The sequence below is a fragment of the Poecilia latipinna genome, unplaced genomic scaffold (genome assembly GCF_001443285.1).
Source record: "Poecilia latipinna isolate Pla-1442-1.1 unplaced genomic scaffold, P_latipinna-1.0 Scaffold85, whole genome shotgun sequence".
Taxonomy (NCBI): domain Eukaryota; kingdom Metazoa; phylum Chordata; class Actinopteri; order Cyprinodontiformes; family Poeciliidae; genus Poecilia; species Poecilia latipinna.
Window position 1 is genome coordinate 108519 of NW_015112701.1, and position 20508 is coordinate 129026.

The 20508-nt window shown below is 39.5% G+C and overlaps 2 protein-coding genes across 2 annotated transcripts in view; both read left to right on the top strand.

Annotated features, from left to right (window-relative positions):
- Window positions 1–944: 944 nt before the first annotated feature.
- Window positions 945–1668, top strand: LOC106939169 (late histone H2A.2.2-like). Its single transcript, XM_015021477.1, has 2 exons — window positions 945–1042; window positions 1153–1668. The coding sequence occupies exon 2, from the start codon at window positions 1160–1162 to the stop codon at window positions 1574–1576; it is 417 nt and encodes a 138-aa protein (XP_014876963.1). The 5' UTR covers window positions 945–1042; window positions 1153–1159; the 3' UTR covers window positions 1577–1668.
- A 2271-nt stretch (window positions 1669–3939) lies between these two features.
- The window catches only part of ppp1r37 (protein phosphatase 1, regulatory subunit 37), a 37944-nt gene continuing 21375 nt past the window's right edge, over window positions 3940–20508 (top strand). The window contains exon 1 of the mRNA XM_015021488.1: window positions 3940–5704. Within this exon, the coding sequence (XP_014876974.1) occupies window positions 4951–5704 (754 nt within the window). The 5' untranslated portion in view covers window positions 3940–4950. The remainder of the gene's footprint in view (window positions 5705–20508) is intronic.

Below are 20508 nucleotides of genomic sequence, written 5' to 3' on the forward strand. Positions count from 1 at the left end.
AGCAAGACAGATGTAACAGAATAAAATAAAGAGAGTGGACTCGGTTAAAGATATGCGGCTCAATGCTGCCATCTACTGTTGGTTCAATCTGTAATTACCTGATTGCACATGTAAAAGTCAACAGATCCAAGCAGTTTATTCTGCAACGGACTGTTTTGTGATGTTTGTTTGAGTCAATAATGATAGAAGTCTGAAGATACAATTGGCAAATTAACAATTTATTAACTTAGCAATTTACTAATTGCGTTAAGTTGAAGTTGTTACAGAGTTGTGTTGGTCACTCTGGAACAACAGCAAGCCAAAACTGACCCAACAAGCGTTCACAGGGGTCAAAGTCAGGACTTCGAGGACGTCCTTCCACCCTCTCCATTCCTAAATTCTGGAGCTGGCCTCTGATAAGGGTCAATGACATCTTGCAGGGTGGAATCTGGTCCTTAAATGGGGTGGCCACAGGCTGCAAAATAGCAGGATTACTTCACTCTGGACTGAAACTTTCTCTTATAACAAGAATCTTTAGTTTTCCAGTGATGGGGATGCCGTCCCACGCCATCAAACTGCCTCTACCAATAGTTTTTTGGCTCTGGCAGAGAGGATTTTGCAAGATTTTCTCGGGTACAGCTCACATACTTAGCTGTGCTGCCCTTTCCACCAATACATTTTCCTTAAACTTTCCCCTGATTAGTTTTTATCGTGCCAACAACAAAAACTAATCAGCCTAACACAGTTTTCCTTAATTTATGTCCAGAGTTAAGATGCATTTCAGACAATACTAAAAACCAATGAAAGTACAAAAACTAAATAACATAAATGTGAAACATCTCAGCGTCTGATTTGCATCAGCTGAGTTACATACAGTTTCTGTTCACACTGTTGGCGAGAATGCGCAGCTTTTATGAATTCAGGTTCTGTCAGTTTGAATTGATTTTTTTAAATCACCTTCTTTAAGTTTGCACAGGTGTCAACAATCAACTCATTAACTTGGTTGAGATAAAAGGCACTTTCTGGGTTCAGTCTGTAGTTGAGTTCTGTGGAAGTGATCCTGGTGAGTGAGTTGAGTATGAGTGAATGATTTATAATAGGATCTTAAAGTTGTTGAAGAAACAGTTTGAGGTGTGTTTTGATTTCTGAGCTCTTGTTGTGCTTTGAATCCAGCTTAACGATGTCCGGCCGAGGAAAGAAAGCTGCGCCCAAACCGAAATCTGCGGTGTCCCGTTCCTCCAGGTCAGGACTCACTTTCCCAGTGGGTCGCATTCAAAGGCTGCTCAGAAACGGCAACTACGCGGAGAGGGTTGGCGTCGGCTCTGCCGTGTACCTCTCGGCCGTCCTGGAGTATCTCTGCGCTGAAATCCTGGAGCTGGCTGGAAACGCCAGCCGTGACAACAATAAGCGGCGCATCGCGCCACGCCACATCTTGCTGGCTGTGAAGAACGACGAGGAGCTCAAAAACCTGCTGGCTGGGGTCACCATCTCAGAGGGCGGCGTGGTGCCGAACATTCAGGCGGTCCTCCTACCAAAGAAGACCACAGGTCCAAAGGAAGACGCAACCGCCAAAGCTGTCCAATCTCAAGAATTTTAACTGTGGCAGCCTGGGAGTTTTATTTTAATCAAATTTGTAATGTTCTTAAATTTTATATTTGAACTTATTAAAGCTTAACCTGTTAAACCTCAGTTTGAAGAGCTATGTCCAAAATATTAAGCCTGAACTAGAAATGACTCAAACTAGTTGCATATGTTCTAATATAATCCAGCCCACAGTGAGATGCATAGTGTTCAGAAACTTGAATTGTTAATGTGTTGTGGCCTGTATGACTTTAAGCATGATCGACTCCAGCCCATACGCCCTCCACCATGGGAGGCGATGTGGCTATTGAACAGTGTGCTACAGCTAACCTTGTGAAAAGGTGACTAGGGCACAGACTGCTTATGAGGTCTGGAGGTGCTGCATTAAGTGCCAGGGTTTGAGCTACAGAAAACAGATTGCTCAGTGGTTAAATATGGGTGGAGGGCTATTGTGCATTTCATTTGGCACTCGGTGTCCCAGAGTAAGGAGCAGTGGGGCTGCTTGTGGTCCAATGTGACCTTTTCACAGTCTGCTTTAAACTGCCATGACTCTTGCTGGTGTCTTTCAACTCTGAGTACTCTTTGTAATTTTTAGCACTTTGTACGCTCTGATGAGCTTTATGGGAATACTCATTTCATTTTCCAGCAGGACTAGGGACCTGCACCTCCCCCTGACAAAATTACCAAAACGTTTGCCCATATCATATATTGGCCTAAAAAGGCATGAAATTTCATAGTGAGGTGTGAGACTCTGTCTTCTAGGGACCGTTAGATGCACCAAAAAGGAAAAAACACATTTGGTAAGCAGCTGATAGAAATGAAACACAATCTAGACTGGAGTAAGAAAAGTGTCATAAAATGATGCTACATTTAATTGCCACACTGCATGTGTCTTACATACCCATCATTGTTTTTGTCAAAGCTTCTCACTATTCTGGACAGTTTACTCATCTATTTCTGAGGTCACCAACTTTTTTGCAGCTGAGTTGTACTTCATGGGCACCAACTAAGTAATATGAAAGGCTGCCAGTTTTGAGTTTAACTTTTGAATTGAATTATTGGAATAAATTTTTTAAAAAATTGCTGCATCAGTACATCCCTCATCTGGTTAATGAAGTTTATATTCCTTGGAAGATTTCTAAAGTCATATTGTCGTCTTTCATTCTGAAGGAGAAAAACAAACCTTGCAGGTCATTAAACTTAACAGGTGTTTTGCATCAGCGATCTAATACGGCAAGTCATTGTAACATATAATCAGCCCAGGCAGCTCTCCTTTTTTTCACTTATCAATGTTTCTTTTTTTAATGTGGTACTAAAATTTTACATTTATTCTTTGAATGGGTTTCTTTTTAAAAGCTTATTTCTTACATTTTTGTCCTTTATTTTCCTGTGAAGAACGTTGAATTTGCCATGTGCTTGTGTGAAGTTACACAAACTTTTTGTCAGATGTGGGTATTCACTAGTTCAGTAATATTTTCGGAAAAAAATAAGTACTTTTGGGAATGATCTTTTTACTGTTACTTGAGAATTAATGTTATACAATGTTTACTTTAGCAAAAGTTCTGGCTACTTTACTCACTGCAGGTAATTACAATGAATGGAAAACAAAGATATTTTAGCCAACAATGCACCAGACACAAAAACACACTGACACTTTATGTTCATTGAGTTTTGTTGATTTTACTGAAGCTTCGTTGTTATTTGCCACCTGCAGAGCGTCTTTGGAGATAAGGTGAAAGAAAACAGTACATATTGACACTGGAACTACCTTACCCTATCACTAGCTGTTATAATAATTTGTTTTGAAGAGTTTATGCTAACAATACCATAATTACAAAATAACAAATTCAAGCTGAAGTAATATGTTTGCAAATCAAATAATTTGTCCTGTTTGAATTTATTTTGTAATTTTGTTATTTATACGTTCTATTTTCTTACTAGTTTAGTCATTAAAATATCAGAATTTGCACACAAATGTATATTTTTCTGACTGATTATATATTGTTTAAATATTCAGCCAAGTGTTATAATCAGTTGGCTGAATATACAAAAATAACATTTTGTACATGTTATTTTCATGTACAAAATAACATGAAGAACATGTTTTTTAAGTGTATTTCTTACATTTTTGTCAATGTTATTTCTTACATTTTTGTAAGAAACACAAAAATGTAAAATTGCATTCTTACATTCTTACAAAAAGGTAAGAATGCTATCTTTCTCCTAGATAGCATTCTACTAGAAGCATGGCGTCTGGATAATTTGATATTTTTTGTTGAAAGTTGAAACGTTTTTAACTTAGAGGAGCATTATTATGTGATACAATTGCATGCCATAACTAGTGCGTGAGCTAATCGTACCTTGTGTACGTGCGGCTACGTGCTGACGTATGACGAGTGCACAACAAACAGTTGTTGGACTTCAACAGGCTAGCGAAGGAGAACGTTGGACAAAAAAAAAAAAAAAAACAGGCTCAGCTGACTCCTCCCGGAGTTGGAGATACAGCCGAGAGCTAAATGGTGGGAATATAGCGGCCATAGTCTTCCAACCGTAAGCACCGGTAGTCCCGGCGCGTTTCCTGAGCGCTGAGCTTAGCCACCGAGGCATGTTCATTGCTCGGAGTGTGACGCCTGTTTTTTCCGTCGCTGCTACCGCCGCCGCTGGCTGAGGGTTGTGATGCGAGCAGAGAGAGTTGCGCCACGACAGAGGGTGAGACCAAGATCTGCGGAGGGAATATATTTCATCTTCTTGTCACGGAAGAATGAACTTGGAGAAACTGTCGGGTCGGTGTAAAGAAGCAGGCATGCTACCCTACTCGGGCCTGGACGTCATTGTTGGACAACAACTTTAGCAAGCTAGCAACGCGTTAGCTCGCTTTAATTCACGTTGATGACTTGGCTCCGTAAGCTCCCTGAGCGACCTGTTCGTTTTAGTAGATTGGCCTGGCCCTGTTTGTTCCTGCTAGTAATATGCTGACGACCAGGGAGACATTATTCGCCCTCCAAACGAAGCAATAAGATAGGACTGCCAGAAATTTAGCGCTTACCTGTGCGTTCATAGTTAGGCTTTATAGTTTGGTTTATGAACAAGTGCAGACAACAGTAGCGTTTTGCACGGAAACAAACGATTTCTTGTTAAATGACATTTCAACAAAATTGCACTTTATTTAGTTGGCTTCTGACATCATTTGACGGTTGTTTGTTGAAGTATATTATTTCCACATCGAAAACAAAATACAAGCATAGATGGATGGATGTTTCTCACGCACTTGAATGACCAAAACGGGGACTCATCAGCTTTAAAGTAGAGAAAAGCTTGTCTGTTCCAGGTGGTCACTGTCTTACCTGCTGACCATACGGTGCGCCACAGTTTCCAAGCTGAAATGTAAACATGAATTTCGAAGAGCAGCGTCTAGATTTGTGTAATGTCAAGACAAAGGCCAACGTGGATGATGACCATAACACTACCAACAACACAGAAGCAGTCACCCCTCGTATTTCTGAACTGATGACAGACAGCGACTTCGAGAAACAAACCAGTGTTCCCACAGAGGCCTCTGAAACCTACCTTATGCCTCAACTCACTGACAATCTCCAGACAGCTGAGGAGGACAACCAAGACACACTGGAAATTGATGAAGTCAATGGAAATAAAAAGAGCTGTGCCCAGGACACCCCTGCTGTAGATAATCCCACTGACTTGATCTCGTCTAACGATGAGCAGCACAAGATTGTTATAGAGGAGGTGGAGGAGGTGAACATGAAGGAGGACAGGGACAGCAACTCTGCACACACTGCTGTGGAGGCAGGGGACGATGGCGTGGACATGGACATCGGGGTGGATCTGAGCCTGGATGAGAGCGGGGTGCTGGAGGCCGAGTCTGCGAACGCCACGTCCGTCTCAGACAACGCTTTGGACTCTAAGTCCAGTCCTCAGGACGTCCCAGCCGGCAGGACAGCGGAAGGCCAGGCAAATGCAATCCAGACGTGCAGCACCGAGGCGTCTGCCGCTGATCAAGCGGGACTGTATCCCTTGGTGGAGGAGGGGGAAGAGAAACACAAACAGAGTGGAAAAAGGGTGACATTTCCTTCAGGCGACGACATCGTTTCTGGAGCGGTGGAGCCGAAGGACCCCTGGAGACATGGTAGTACTTGTCATTTTCTGCGTGTGTGTATGTGTAAATTAACTTTTCTCTTTGCTGTGCTGTCATTAAGGACGTTTGAGACGTGTTGGTTCACCAGGGACGTAACTAAGGCGCACAACTCGGTCTTTTCCTGACTCATGCCTTTGTTGTTGTTGTTCTTGAAGGTTCCTTTTTTCTTTTGGAGACTTTTAAGAGAACATTTTCTCGATTTCAATTTCTAGCTGATTAATTGATTCATTTGTAGCATTTTTTATTATTATTATTATTTAGCTCCAGTGTATTTAGCTATAATCTCTTAGGCATTTTATATTAATATATGCCAAGGATTTTAAGTTAGGATTTGAAAACCACTCAGATAAAAAAAAAAAAAAGTCAGTTTAAGATGGCACCAATGTAGCTGTTTTTTTTTTTTTTAATCCAGTCGAATAGTGCACAGGGTGAAGCGGCTCTCTTCCTTCGTCTCTTTGCTGCACACTGCCAATCAGCAGGCTGAAAGAACACTGCTACACTTTGTCCTTCACAAAAAGAAAAAGTTGGTTGTTTGGGAAAGTTTCCAGTTGTAGAAAAACATTCCTACTTCTATTGTGAAAACTAAAGAAACACTCTATTTAGGATAGCAAAGTTTCAGAGGTACAGTTTTAAAACTAAGAGTAGCTTAGCTTATAAACTAAGCTACATTGCAGCAAACTACAATAATCAGTAGGTTTTATTTTATCAGGAATGAAAATTTAAATAAATAAAAAATTAGGTTATATTACAGATTTCCACTTAAACATTTCATGACTGCACTCTGGGAATCTCAGCTAGAAAGATCCGGTTCAAAACGGATCCACCCAGAGTATAGAACCACAATCATCCACATGTCAACAAAGATTTGATCATGTTAATTTAAGGTCAGATTAGAAAGCTGTTGGGGAGATTGTGGTGGTATAAAAAGATTTATTCATGACCATCATTAGGACTGAAATGGTTAATCAACTGAGTCATGATCAATCAATTGTTGAAGTAAGTGTTTAACTTGTTCTTAACTGGAGTATATACATACTAAAAAAAGGTAATTTGCTGAAAATGACAACATAGTAGTAATTAAGCCAAAACTGGACAAAAATATATAAAATTTGCCTTTAGGTTGAAAAACCTTTTTTTACTGTAAACCTATTCCTCCCAAAACTCCTAAAGTTATATTTTTAGCTTCACCTGGTTCAAATTCTTTAAGAAAAATCTCCTATTAATCTCCTTGTGTTATCCAATTATTAATCCAAATAAAAATAATCATCAGATTAGTAGAAGGCATTTTTTTTAGCTGCACATGCATCCTTTACTACAAATGATCAAACTACACGAGGGCTTTCTATGCATTTTAGGCAATAATATGTTTTTCTTGTATAAAAAAAGAAATTTCAGTATTTGCATCTTCTAATTCGTTGAATTAAAAAAATCTACAGAATGCGCAAACTTTTTTTAACCGATTAATAATCAGAATAATTCCTTAAATAATCTTTAGTTGTAGTTCTAATCAATATTATTGTTGCCCTACTATCACGCAGCACTAGCTTAAGATGCTCTTTCGCATATTTAACATTGTCCGTTAAAATTTTGACGGCTCGATGAATGCAGTAATTCATCCCAAAGAGGTGTGTTAGTGTGTTAGTCTTTGTGTGTTTCGTCAGAGCTGCCGCTGCTTTGTCAATCCGCTGTTTAATCCTCAGGTAGCACCCGAACCCCCACCCCTACTTTAAACAACTTCTAATAGATAAAGAACATAATGGGTTTTCTGGCTTTGCTGCACTCAGAATAGCCAAAGCATAACTCCATATCCAAGTATGGCGGTGCGGCGCAGTGAGCGAATCCCTCCACTCCTTGAGGTGTGCCATTTTACCACAGCAGGTTCCTGTTTGTTCAGCGAATGCACACTTTGGAAAACTCTGAGGATGTGGCACTGCTTTTACTTAGACACATAGGGAACCCAGTGTGTGGTGTTACAATGAAGGAAATCTTCCTAAAAGGTTTTTGGAGGGAATTGCTTTTGTGTGTGTGTGTGTGTGTGTGACTTAATTATTCTCTATCAGAGAAACTATTTTTTTCTAGTCAATTTGTACATTTTGTCTTTATCTTAAGCTGTTACATGCTTTTGTTTACTTCTTTTTTTTTTATATTTCGGACGCTGGGTCCGTACACAGGCAGCAGGACAGGCTTTGTTTTAACAGTAGCTTTACAGTGGCCAAGCTGGAAATTTGTGTGTGTGACTCACATGTTCCTTCATCTGTTGTCAACAAAGGACACCATTTACTAAACAGCCTTCACAGGCCTAATGTGTAAACTGTTGTTTGCTCACGGTAATGTGACTGGCGTTGGCATAGTTACACACTTGGCCGGTTTAAGACGATCGCGTACGGTGTCGAGCTCACCGCTGACCTCACGATTGCAGTGCGTTTGTGACCTCCATCATCTAGAAAACACAGTCAGGATTCGGTTTGAAATGATCAAACAGAGAAATACTTATCCGTTCATCGAATCACACGTAGCTCCGTCTGACTGTGGATTCGGCTGCAGTGAAGAACTTTAGCATGTTGAATACATGCAAATAACCCTGCTGCTTTTGAACGGTTCAGTCCAAATCACGTGGCCGGCTTCGTTTTAAATTAAAATGCCGGTTTCCTGAGTGTGTTGGAGCACAGTTCATCCCTTCACAAGTTTTTCTGGCCTTGTGTAAAACAAGACAGACCGTTAAATATCTCGCACGCTGAGCCGCAGCGCTGGATGTTTTATCAAACACCTTTATCTTGTAGCTGGTTTAAGTTCCAAAGTTCTTTGCGGCCGAGTGTCAGTATGAAGGCAGAGAGTCAGCTGACGGCTGTGAAGTCGGTCACGCAGTGCCTGGCTTGCACTTTTTACTGAATGGAAAATCTATAAAGTTTAGGAAATGTCATGTAAATACAATAAAAGTTGTACTAAGCTCATGGGGAAATCGATTTAAATAGTAAAAGTTGACAAGATGTTATTCAGGGATAGTTTGATAAGTTGTTAAATGCATGTTAAGCTTGGGACGTTTCTACCTTCTTAAATATGCAAATTTCTGCCTTTTTTTGCCGTGAAGTGAACTGAACAGAACATTTCTGTAGGGGAATATGTCGACCAGGATTAGTTTCTTTTACCCGGTACCAGTTCAAGTCATTTAAGAACAGGCATTGTTACAAAGCAAAGGTTTTAATAAGCGACGTTACTTGCTCATGCTGTTGATGTTTTTCTGTTTGTCAGTCTGCTGAAGCGTTTGGCTAATGCTAGCACACGTCTCCTTTCTGCTTTGATGCGACTTGGACAATAACTCGGCTCATATCATATTTCACTGCCGTTTCAGTTAAAAGTTACAGGAAGAGTTGTTCCGCCTGATGGTTTCTTTACTTTGTTAGTTTTGTCGTAAAATTGTGAGTCTAGTGTTTCAGCTGCTCTCTCTGTCAGAGGACGGTTAGCAAAGTAGGTCGAATGACAGACAGGAAGATGCAGGAGCCTCCCTCGTTCATTCACTCCAAACACTTAGATTGTTAGATAAAAACAAGACTTGTTTGGTCAATAAGATGTGATTGGCCTACAATAAAGCTTTTAAAATTTGTGCACGTGGGAAAAACTCTGTCACATTTTAAAAAATTGTAAAAAATAAAAAGCAGAATCAACAGGATCCACCGGGGTCTTGATATCCATTTGAAAATGGATTAATTGGTACATCAGATCTGGACTTCCCTACTTTTCTGAGTTCTTGCCTTTATGTGTCTGAGAAAACCTCGCACACTTTGTCATAATTTGCAGCCATCTCACAAAGTGTATGGAGCTAACTCAGAAAATATTAGACTTATTAGCAACCAGTTACTGCTAACAGCTGGAAAATCACTTTAATGTTGTCTTTGTATGTTAAAACAGGAATGGAGAGGACAGTAGCTCAGATTAAAGGAATAAAATCTCTTTTATGCACCAAAAGGAAAATTAGGGCAGCTATCAATTTCCAAAATTTATATTCCTTTTATGGCTAAGTGCCAATATTTTTATAATCAATACACTGAAAAAAACCGACCAGACTTCTGGCACAACATCTGTGATTCAGGAAACAAAACCCCATCCCGTCGGCGTCACTGTCACATGTCCAAACGCATAACAGTGGGTTTCCCACAGCCTGAATCATGCACACAAACAACTACAACAACTACAACATGTACATAAACAACACCTGGTAATATCAGCCTGGTTTTACTTATCGTACCAATATGTCACAAACATGACTAAGTAATTTTATCAAATGAAATGTTTTCTTCTTTTGTTAAGGCTCTTTTAAATGCTACCTAGCTATGCTAGTTTTTGATATGGTTTAACTGGTTTCTCCTCTGTATTAATCTTCAGCTAATGTGATGCATTTTGATCGGGTTGTCACCAACAGACTGACTTTTGCAGAGTTTTACCAATCTTTATTTCTCCAGCTTTACGTTCTACATCTGGAGGATGTCCTGCTTTTATTACAGATGGGTTTGCTATGTAACTTCAGAAGAATTTCACTAAAATAGCTTCTACAGTCATCTACTCCAGTTAAATATTTAAAGAGGGTTTTTTTTAATGATTTTAATANTTTTTAATGATCCCAAATCTTTTTTTAATGGTTTAAAAAACCATTAAATTTAGAGTTTAAATAATCCTAAATAATCATTAGGATTATCTAAACTCTCTGAAAGCTTCTGTGGTGTCAGTATACTTTAGCACAGTGGCACAATAGACCCGTTTCAGATCCAGCTTCGTTGGCTCCCTTCACTATAAGATCCTAGTAAAACATAGCAAGTTTCTGCTGCGAATTCTGGTTAAAGAATTAGATTGGTATGAAGAAGCTGATGAAAAGCAGATATCTTGCTTTATCTGAGCCATAAAAGGAGTTTCTGGATGGACTAAACTTCATCTGGGTTGCCATTTAAAATAAACACTTGGTTTAGCATCTCAGGGGAGCAGAAGGAAGCAGCTGGGGTGTTGAATTTCCATGCCCTCTTGGTACTCTTGTTTCCTGCTTTGTTGTCAGGGTTTGTGTTATCAACAAGCTTAACATGTGGGTGTACAAGGGGTAAAGACTAACAAACAGCGCCACAGGTAGCATTTGTTCCCATTCGCTCCCTAAAAAGGTGAAATATGTGCGGTTATTTTCTTCTGAGTTGCTTTATATTCTAGAGGTTTCTTTTTGTTGTTGTTTTTTTCCCCAGTCTTCTTCAGTGGAGATCTGAGGGCTGTTTGTTCCCCAGGCCAGGGCAAATACTGCATCATATCCTGAGATTCCTAGAATTCCCTTCGCTGTTTAGTTCCCCGTCCTTTTCCACTTCTCTTCCCAGGTTCTTTCACCGCTTAAAACAGCTTTAGTTTGCAGTGCTAGTTCAAACCATAAAGGCCTTAACCGCAATGTTTCCTTGTGAAAATGCAAAATCATTTCTTTTTTTATAGCACAAAGTTTATTGTGTTTGATCTCGATTAAGTCTCGTTATTTGCAATCAAAGCAAAGCTTTCACATTGATAGCTGATTGTTTTACAAGCAGCAAAACTCTCGGGCCGACATCCTCCCTACATGCCATGTAGGAGCAAGAATTCAACTTTTTACTCATGAAATGTTATGTCCCTTAAATGTGATTTGGTATAATATAGCTTGAAGCAACACAGCGTCCCTCCACCTGTAGCAGCACATTGCTAAATAATCTGTAGAAACATCCTGGAGGTCGACTGGATAATCCATGACAACATAAATGCACGGAGGAAGTGAGAACCATTAATGTAAGCTGCTTTTGCTGCTTAAAATAAATAATTCCTAACTCAACTTCTGCAACATATTGCAGCAAACTGTTGATAAATTACCTGCAAGCTTGAAACAAAGTGTTTGTCTGCCAATGTTTGAGGAACAAAAGCGCCTGCTGATGATATCAGCAGAGCTGTTCCTCTTATTTGCACCTTACGTCTATTAGGCTTATTTAACTAACCAAACAGCACACGCATCTCTGTTTGTCTTCTAAATGAAAGAAGTGAGCATGTGTGTTTGCTTTCTGCTGAAACCTGCCCTTTGACTCCAGGTTCTTCAATGGAAAGTTAAAAATGCAGTTTGACACAGAAGGAGGCCGCTTGTTGTTTACCGATGGAGCTGCCTTCACGTCTGAACTTTCTGTCCTTGTCAAACAGGAATACCTTGCTCTTCTCTTCCCTCATTCCAGCTCCTGTGGAAAGCTGGAAACTACTGCAAACTGAACAAAAACACTTTAACACTGGAAAATAATGTCAAGCAAACTGTTGGAAGTCACTGAAGAGAGTTGTTTAATCTAGTAAAAACACTTATGAGATGTAAAGGGTTTTTTATGCTAATATTGCACATGCATGTTTTAACCCTTAATACCCACCTGTAACGTCTGTGTCTAGATTCGTCCTGAAACAATTAATCATGATGAATCAATTATTAAAACAATAGTCAATCAATTAAGTCATCCATTACTCGGAGTATACAGACTCAAAAAGGGCATTATGCTGAAAAAGAAAAACGGTAATTAAACCAAAACTGTACAAATATGTTTTACCCAAGACTCTTCAAGTGGCACAGTTTTAACTTCACCCAGTTCAAATTCACTAAATGTTATTTCCCTTTAGGCAATAAAAAGTTTATTTTCTTATTTAAAAAAGGAATTGCATTTTAATATATTTCTAATGCATAAAAAAGGTTTAAATGATTAAATGAAAAAACTGTAGAATGTACCAATTTTTTTTTATCAGATTGTCAGAATAATTGATAGAATATACAATTATAAATATATATTTGTTAGTTGCAGTTCTATTCTAGATATTAAATGCAAGAAGCCAAATCCAGTGTGGTCCATGCTGAACATGAGTTTTTCTCAGTTTATATATCAATCCTTTATTTCTCTACTGTAAGCTGAAATTACAATCCAGGGTTTGTATTTAATTACTCTGATTACGCAGTTTTAATCAGCATCTCTCCTGGACACAAACCATCACTGCATCCTTTTGTTTATTTATTTTTATCTGACTCTCAGTCCGACTCTCATTTTGCATGCTGGTACAAATTCTCAGCTCAGTTTTTTTCCCACACTTCTGACAAACCAGTCAGCTGGCTGCTACGTGTTAATGGCGCTGCTGCCACAACACGCGCCACAACAAAGAGGTGCGAAATGACAGCAAACAGGGCTGGAGCATAGGACGGCTAGGCTTTTTATTCCCGCTTTGAGGTCAGAGGCTTTTACTGCTTTTGTTTTAGTCCCAACTCTTCCATAGTTTTGATAAAAACATGTCGAACCAGGCTGCACTTTTTAGTAGAGAAAATTGAAATGACTGCATATCCATTGAGAGGCAGATATAAATACAACCTTTGTGTTCTTTTCTTTCACTAGGGAACAGTCTAATTTACTTAAAATGCACAATGGCACAATTACTGATTCCCCTGTTGATACTTTATGCAGCCTCCCTTTGCCAATAGACCAGCTCTGATCCATCTCTCATAACATTTCACAAAGTTGGAGCATACGAACAGGGGTATTTGACTATTTCTGTTTTCATAATCTCTAGGTTGTCCAAAATCCTGGTTCCTCTTTTTGTGTCTGAACTGTTTCTGTCTTGGCTTGGACATATGTTTTGGATCATTATCTTTCTGAAGACAGTAATTATTACCCTGCTGACATGTCACCGTTCCAGCCTGCGCTCTGTATCTGATCTTCCTTGGTGGTGCAAAATTCTTTGAATTGTTGGAAAATCTTTTAACACCGTTTCCTGTCATCATGGTTTTATAAATGCAGTAATCAACTCAAGGCAATCCCCTTAATATAGCCTCACTAGAAACAGGTGGTCATACTAGCTGGTTAGCAAATCACTGTTTGTTTTACCCCAACAATATTCTCTGCTGACACCTCAACTGTTTATCTGCACAGACTGCAAGTGTTACCTCCGGGAGCGTGTCTGAGTTCACCACATTTTACGTCACTACTTGAGTTTATGAGCAAGTCCATGCAGGATTTAGGACTGCAGCATACAGTGGGGTGAAGAAGTGTCAATGTTTCACAACATCAGACCAATTAACATATTAGTCGAGTACTAAATGGAGCTTTTAAATGACAGTGTTTGTTAAAGTTGCAGTGTGTAGCTTTTATTAAGGATATTTTTGACATATTTGTTAAAACTCTCACCATAGTGTGACTGCATAATATGAGACAGATAATCTGTGAATAGCGCAGTCTTTCTCCTCGTTGTGCTGCTTTTGCCGTATGAAGAAATGCAGCCAACTCGCAGTCAAAAGCAACCAATCAGAGCCAGGAGGAGGGTCTTGGCACTGTCAAACAACATTATGAACGAGATGCTACGTGTGTTAATGGCGGCAAAACAACTCGCCGTTACTCGAGTTGCTAAGTATGCTAACTATGTTAACTGTTTATAGCATTTATGATGGGCTTTGGTGAAGTGGAGAAGCTGCATCAGAGCAGGGAACTGGGGGTTTAGGGTCAATCAGGCATGTGTGCCTGTCAATCAGGCACACATGCCTGATTGACAGCGTTCAGTTCCTACTCCTAACTTTGGTTGTTTCTAGTTAGCACTGGGTGACCTTTTTTTTTTTTTTTGTTTTTCCACAAATGATCTGTCTCATAGTATACAGTCACAACGGTGTGAGTTCTAACAAATATGTAAAAAAAAAAAATAAAAAGCTTAACGTTACATACCTTAGCTTTAATGGTGCCTACATGGCTCTGTGTGATAAAGTGCCTCTGAAACCTAACAACTGGTTGGGCCACCTTTAGCATCAATAACCCCAGGCAAATATTTGTAATAACTAAAACTAAAGGTATCCAACACTTTTTAAATTTTACTCTAAATGCGCACAAACATTTTTGCTGTGAAATACTGGGAACTATTTGTTTTGGTCCCCGTAATCAGTAGGAAATATCTGAATATGTGCAGTCAGAGCCAATTAAACAATGATCATTCGAATCAGTCTCTGACCAATTAACCTGTGCATGACAAGTCGACCTTTATCAGTGAAGCAAAAAATAATCCGTAATAGATTTTAAAATAGTCCACTGTGTGAGTCAAAGTCAAGTCAAAGAATTTGATCAATCTCCCTCGGGAGAAATCTGTTTGTCAAGGAACAACACGAACGTAGCATTTACTGAATCTTTCCACAGGATGACCATTGTCTTTATGTACAGGTGGTGTCTGAAAATAAGTAGACTTTTACCTTTGCTTGTTTGCTCTGTGTTGCTCAAGTGAAAGAACAAATTGTTTTCCTGTCTGTTAAGCAAAGGGAACGAATGAGTGATGAAGGTAGAAAAAGGAGGTCGAGATGAAGAGACTAACAAACGTGCTGAAACTGGGTCAAAATGCAAGCTCAACATTTAGGAAAACCCAGGTGTGATTTGTTTTTCTTTAAGAAACTGGTTTTAGATTGAGTTGTCTAAGATGTTGGAGGTCTGAAGGATGGCAGTGCCTTCATTTGACAGCTTCCTTGAGGGAAAGCAGATTGTTAGCTCTGCTTTCTTATGTGAAAAGTTACGAATTTCATGCTTACACAGGCCCCCGAGGTTTGGCTTAAACATCAAGCGCCTTTGAAGAACTTCATAATGGAGTAATTAGGCCCCTTAGGTGTTCTAACACTTCTTTAGATGTTTTTTTCATAAATGCCTCTGTTCGGCATCCTGGGGAGGGAGATGTTTCTTTCTATTAATTTGTACTTTGCACACATTGATGTTTCTTTGTGTAACATTTGATCACATATCAAACACTCCTCTCTTTTTTCACTGGAAGTGTTCTTCTTAAGAGTAGATATTAAGACCTTTTCTATTAAAAGGCGTTTAATTAACAAAGTTAGGCTTAAACTTGTACGTCTTCTTTTGATCTTCAACTTTAAAAGATATGTATAGACGTAGAATAAATGCATTCGTTGCCCTCTTTTCAGCTAGTTTATGCTTTTTGTGTGTGTGATAATTTCAAAAAGGTAAGCATTCCCTATGAATTGCCCCGGCAGCACAGCCTTCGCTTCCACTGTTGTCTGACACTGCAGGGCAGTGGGATGTGATGAAGACTTTGAGCCTGTCTTACAGAGTTGTCAGGTTTTGAAGGAGATGTTTAGCATTTTTATCTGACAGGCTCTTAAGTTTGCTGTTTGATTACTTGTACCTGCTTGACAAGAGTTGAACATCATGATTTAAGACGTAAAGTGTAAAAAAAACTAAAATAAAGTAAAAATATTGATACTTTTAATCTAGTGAAAATCCTAACAAACCGGGACAAAAGGTTCTAGTGACAACATAAAATAATAAAATGAGTATAAAACTTGTGCTTATAATCTTAATGAAAAGTTAATAATGGGGATATTTGGGCAGTAGCTTGCTTGATACTATGCTAAACTTTATTTTAATAATAAAATAAAGTTTATGGGACTCCCATGTGGGTGCATGACCATTTTTATAATAAAAAAAAAACACCTAGCTCGTTTTATTGGTAACTTTTCAACAGAAAACAGTTTTATAAGCCTGGCGGGCCACCAGGCTTTATTTGTGCTCCCACCAGGCTTAGCATTGCTTATTTTCTTACGTTTTGTTTTAATGGTTGCAATTTTTTAAGACTTTATAGTTGGTGTTCAGATATTAATCTTCCGATTTTTCAATGACACATAATTATCAAGTGATACTTTCAAATTTCCTGTCAACTTTAAACATTTTTTAACTCAAAAACATGACAGGCCGCTGGATGAATGACTGCTGAGCGCCCCAACCACCGGCCTTAGCAAGTTTTCTTGCAGTGTCTTCATGGATAAGCTTCAGCAGTCACAATAGTGTAGTTCAGTGAAAACAAACGGATGAATACGTTACTCGGTCGCAGTTTTCTGAGGGCAAAATATCCATATCAATAACATAAGTGTGTTAGCATACAGTGACTACCTCCTCTGAAATTAGCATGATCTCACTGGAGGAGTTATGCAAGCGAGTTGAGGTGTGGAAGGTCAAAGGATGGGCTTTCTAGGTCACATTGTTGGTTCAGCGCTCTGCCTCCTGAACATGTGCTTGTACTTGTTGCAGCTCTGCCTGTTATTCAGGTTGAGTAATTGATTTAAAATTTACGACTGTTAAACCTCCCCTGTCGCTGGCTGTTTTTTCCTCGCCCTGGGACATCAGCCCAGCTGGTTCTGGTTTCATACAGGTGCGGTAACTGAAGTAGCTTACTTTTACTACGCTGTTCTGACAAGGAAGTATTACAGTCAAGTACAAGAGTCAAAACACACAAACACAGCGCATCAGAGAATGAACATGTTGTTTATACATGTTCATTCTCAGAATCTGAGGGAGCAGATTATTTTTAGGAAACAGGTGAGCCACGATGCCCTCAGTTCAAATTTAAGCATGAGTGGATTGATAAAAAGCTGGCTTTGTTTTCATACTTAGGTTTGTTTGTGCCCCAATTTGTCTCTGAAGAGAGAGGAAAGAAGTGTTATAAAATGCTTCTACCCCCATATGCACTGAATTGCAAGGAATATTTCAGATTTATTGGGTTTTTGCTTTATTTTCGCAGCAAAACACTTTGGATGAAACTAGTTGTTGCATAAGGAATATGGCAATTATAACCAGAAAATCACAAATGAGACTGTGCACTTCAAAGAAGAGTGGCCCAAAATATCCCTATGGGGATTTAATCATCATTTAAATTAAGTCATCATTTAATAATTACAAAAATTCAAAATAATATTGAGTCAATTTTATCTATTTTTTTCTGTACTCCTCAGTAGGAATGTATGATATAAACCTAAAGTTTTATCAAAATATTTTTGTGATATTTCTTGAAATTACTCTTAAGCATCACAAGAAATTGTAACTTTTTTTTTTTTGCTTATTACATTAAGCTTTTTAACATTAAGCTGCTGATAACATTTCATATGTTGGATCTTAAAACCAGAGTTGTTTTTGCCTCCCATTGAACCAAAAAGAGGAAACTTTAAAATAACTAAAGTAACAACCTTTGGTCTTTGCAGCCGTCATTAAAAATGGTCATCACTTCATAACTCACTTTTATCACATGACTTTTTTTCTCTCCCCACCGTGGTTTATAATAATTACACATTTAAAAACATCTTCACTGTCGGTGTGTCCTAATTTACTCGGCACTATAAGCCCTACGCTTCAGGACTTGCTCAAATTAAACACCATTACCCACAATCCCACATTAAATTTCACTCTCTAAGGAGTTTAGTGGAATTACTCTCAGACGTTGACCTTTGTGTGAAGCAGATAGTCGGTGTGTTGCCAGCTGGAGACTGTGTCCCTTCTGCTACCTCTGAAGCAGAGGTTTGGCCATCTGTAGTCGTCTGTCTGCAGGAGTACATCATTTGGCACATTTGCATTGCTCCATCTTTAGTTTGTGTCTCTGGATTTAATCTCACTAATTTCCTTACTACATCTACACGTGTCTGTGTTTGCTGGCAGTAATTCTCCACGTCAGGATACGAAGGGAGAAACATTTGTGTAAGTTTTGCCTGTTCGTTTCCCGTCGCAGTGAAAATTCCTCGATTTTTTTTTTTTTTTTTCCCAACAAACATTGTGGGAGCTCAAAATGTTTGTGGGTACGTTTGTGCCAAACTGGCCAGCCCTCGTCAGAAAAGCAGCGGTTCTAGCCGTTAGCCCTGCACAACCCAGTTCACCTCTGTTGCACAGACCGCGGTTCAGGCAGCTGCTGCTGTAGCGCTGTGGAGAGCTGCCAGCAGCAATCGCAAACACAAACAAGATGTAAAGATGTGGCCTGTCGGAGGTTTTTCTGGGTTAGAGCGGAGTCGTCTCTTCTTCGGTGTCCTCCGAACCGGAAATACCAATGTGGCGAAACATCTGACCTTGAATCTTTTACAGACACAGATTTTATGTGTTTTGCTTGGTTGAACTTTTTGTTTCAGATGGAGAGAATATATGCATATTTGCCTCAGTTTGTTTTATTTATCACATGCTTAATGAAAAGTAGAAACTATATAGAGTTTGGGTACAGATCATAAAGGTCAAGAGGTCGTCCTTTACTCAATTTCCAAAACCATGATTTTAAAAGGGTGAAATAAATGCTAGTTTAACTATTCTGTGACCTCCTTCTCTTACAGTCACTTAAACAAGACCAATACTGTGCAACCTTCTTGGTCTGTGAACTTGTTTCCTGTCTAGATCAGGAGTCTGCTTCCTGTGCTGTTCGTTCTTTCAGCCTCGTTTTTGTTTCATTTTCTGATGTGGAGTTTATTTCCTGACTCATTGTTGTGTTACCTTTTAATCTCTCTGCCTCTGCGTGTCGCCGGCTCTCGATCTGTGTTTCTAACGACATAACCTGGCTCGGTAATTCGGCCTTCCTTCCCTCTCTGCGTGCCTCATCACCACTCCCCTCCATGCATGTAGCAGCAGCTCTGAGCAGAGTGCAATAAAACAAAGGCAGAGCCAGCAGAAATGCAGACAGCAGTTGTAGCTCAGGCTTTACTGATTCTGCACTCTTTCAGCTCTTATCACTGACTTCGGTTGGCGGTGATGTTTGCTTTTTCTTTGTTTTTAAATTTGGAGGAATGGTCATACGCCACGCTCCTTGCACTCTTTTAACATGGTGGCGATGAATCATTTTTAGATTAAATGATCTGTGCTCTTTGCTTCTATCCTTCTCTAATTAATAAGCTGCATGAAAGTTACAGTCTAGTGAGCATCACACACACTCCACCTCCGAACCCCACCCCGTCTCAGGAAATGTTTACTCACACGCTTGCTCCACAGCGACGCTGCACAATAACACTTTTCCAAGGACACTTTGTTCGCTGGAACGCATGAACTGTACAGAACAAATTTAATAGACTGCTTTCTCGCGCCACAGAGCTCGCTCTGTATGTATTTCAGAGGTAAAATACTAACGCAGATTGGCATTAATCTGGTATGTCCTGCCAAATGCCCATTTGAGTGAAACATAACTGCCACAATTAAGCACATATTTAAACTGTTAATGTGGCATTCAGTGATTAAACCCATGTTATACCTCTGTACTGCACAAAAAGACACAAAAATTTAGAGTCTTGTCTCCTAGTGAAGCATTTCGTTGAAGATTACAGTGACTTGCAAAGGTTTTCCTTCTGAATTCCTACATGCATCAAGTTGTGGCTTTAGGTGACAGACAAAGGAGCATTCATGGCAAGTTTTCTTTTTTTATAGCAAAAATATGAAATCTGTAAATCTCTTCTTCAGTGGGAAGAGTTGATGTGAACATGGCTGGAGCTAAATACTGAGAATCTCTGAAAGAAAAACCTGGAAGAGGATTAAAATAGTGGGCAATGGTCCTAAAAATGCAACCAGCTCTACGGTCTATCTTCCCAAAACCAATCTGGAGTATCGCAGCGTTACTGGATATAACTGACTAATCCTTTTCTTTTTTACATCACCACCAAATTCAGCAGCTTTCTCATTTGTGTGCCAACTAATTATGATTTTCCTAGAACACAGAAAACCAGAGTACAAATGCGGGTCTTGTGTTTCCCCGATTTCACGCACTGCAGCATTTTTTCCAGAATTTGCTTTTAACCAAAGCGCTGGGTGATGAACTTAACGAGAGCCGCTGCAGGAGAGCAAGGAAACCAGTGATGAATGCTGCTGAACAGTGAAGGAGACAAGTTTCTCACCTCTGTGAAATCAGATTGCTGACTGCAGCAAAAGTAAGATGCACGCACACACACACACACACACACACACACACACACGCAGTCAGTGCTGAGTGTGTGTGCACGCGTGTGTGTGTGTGGAGCGTGCTCAAGG

What these genes read in the sequence shown, in the direction of transcription:
- LOC106939169 (XM_015021477.1), top strand. Translation starts at nt 1,160, where the DNA reads ATGTCCGGCCGAGGAAAGAAAGCTGCGCCCAAACCGAAATCTGCGGTG.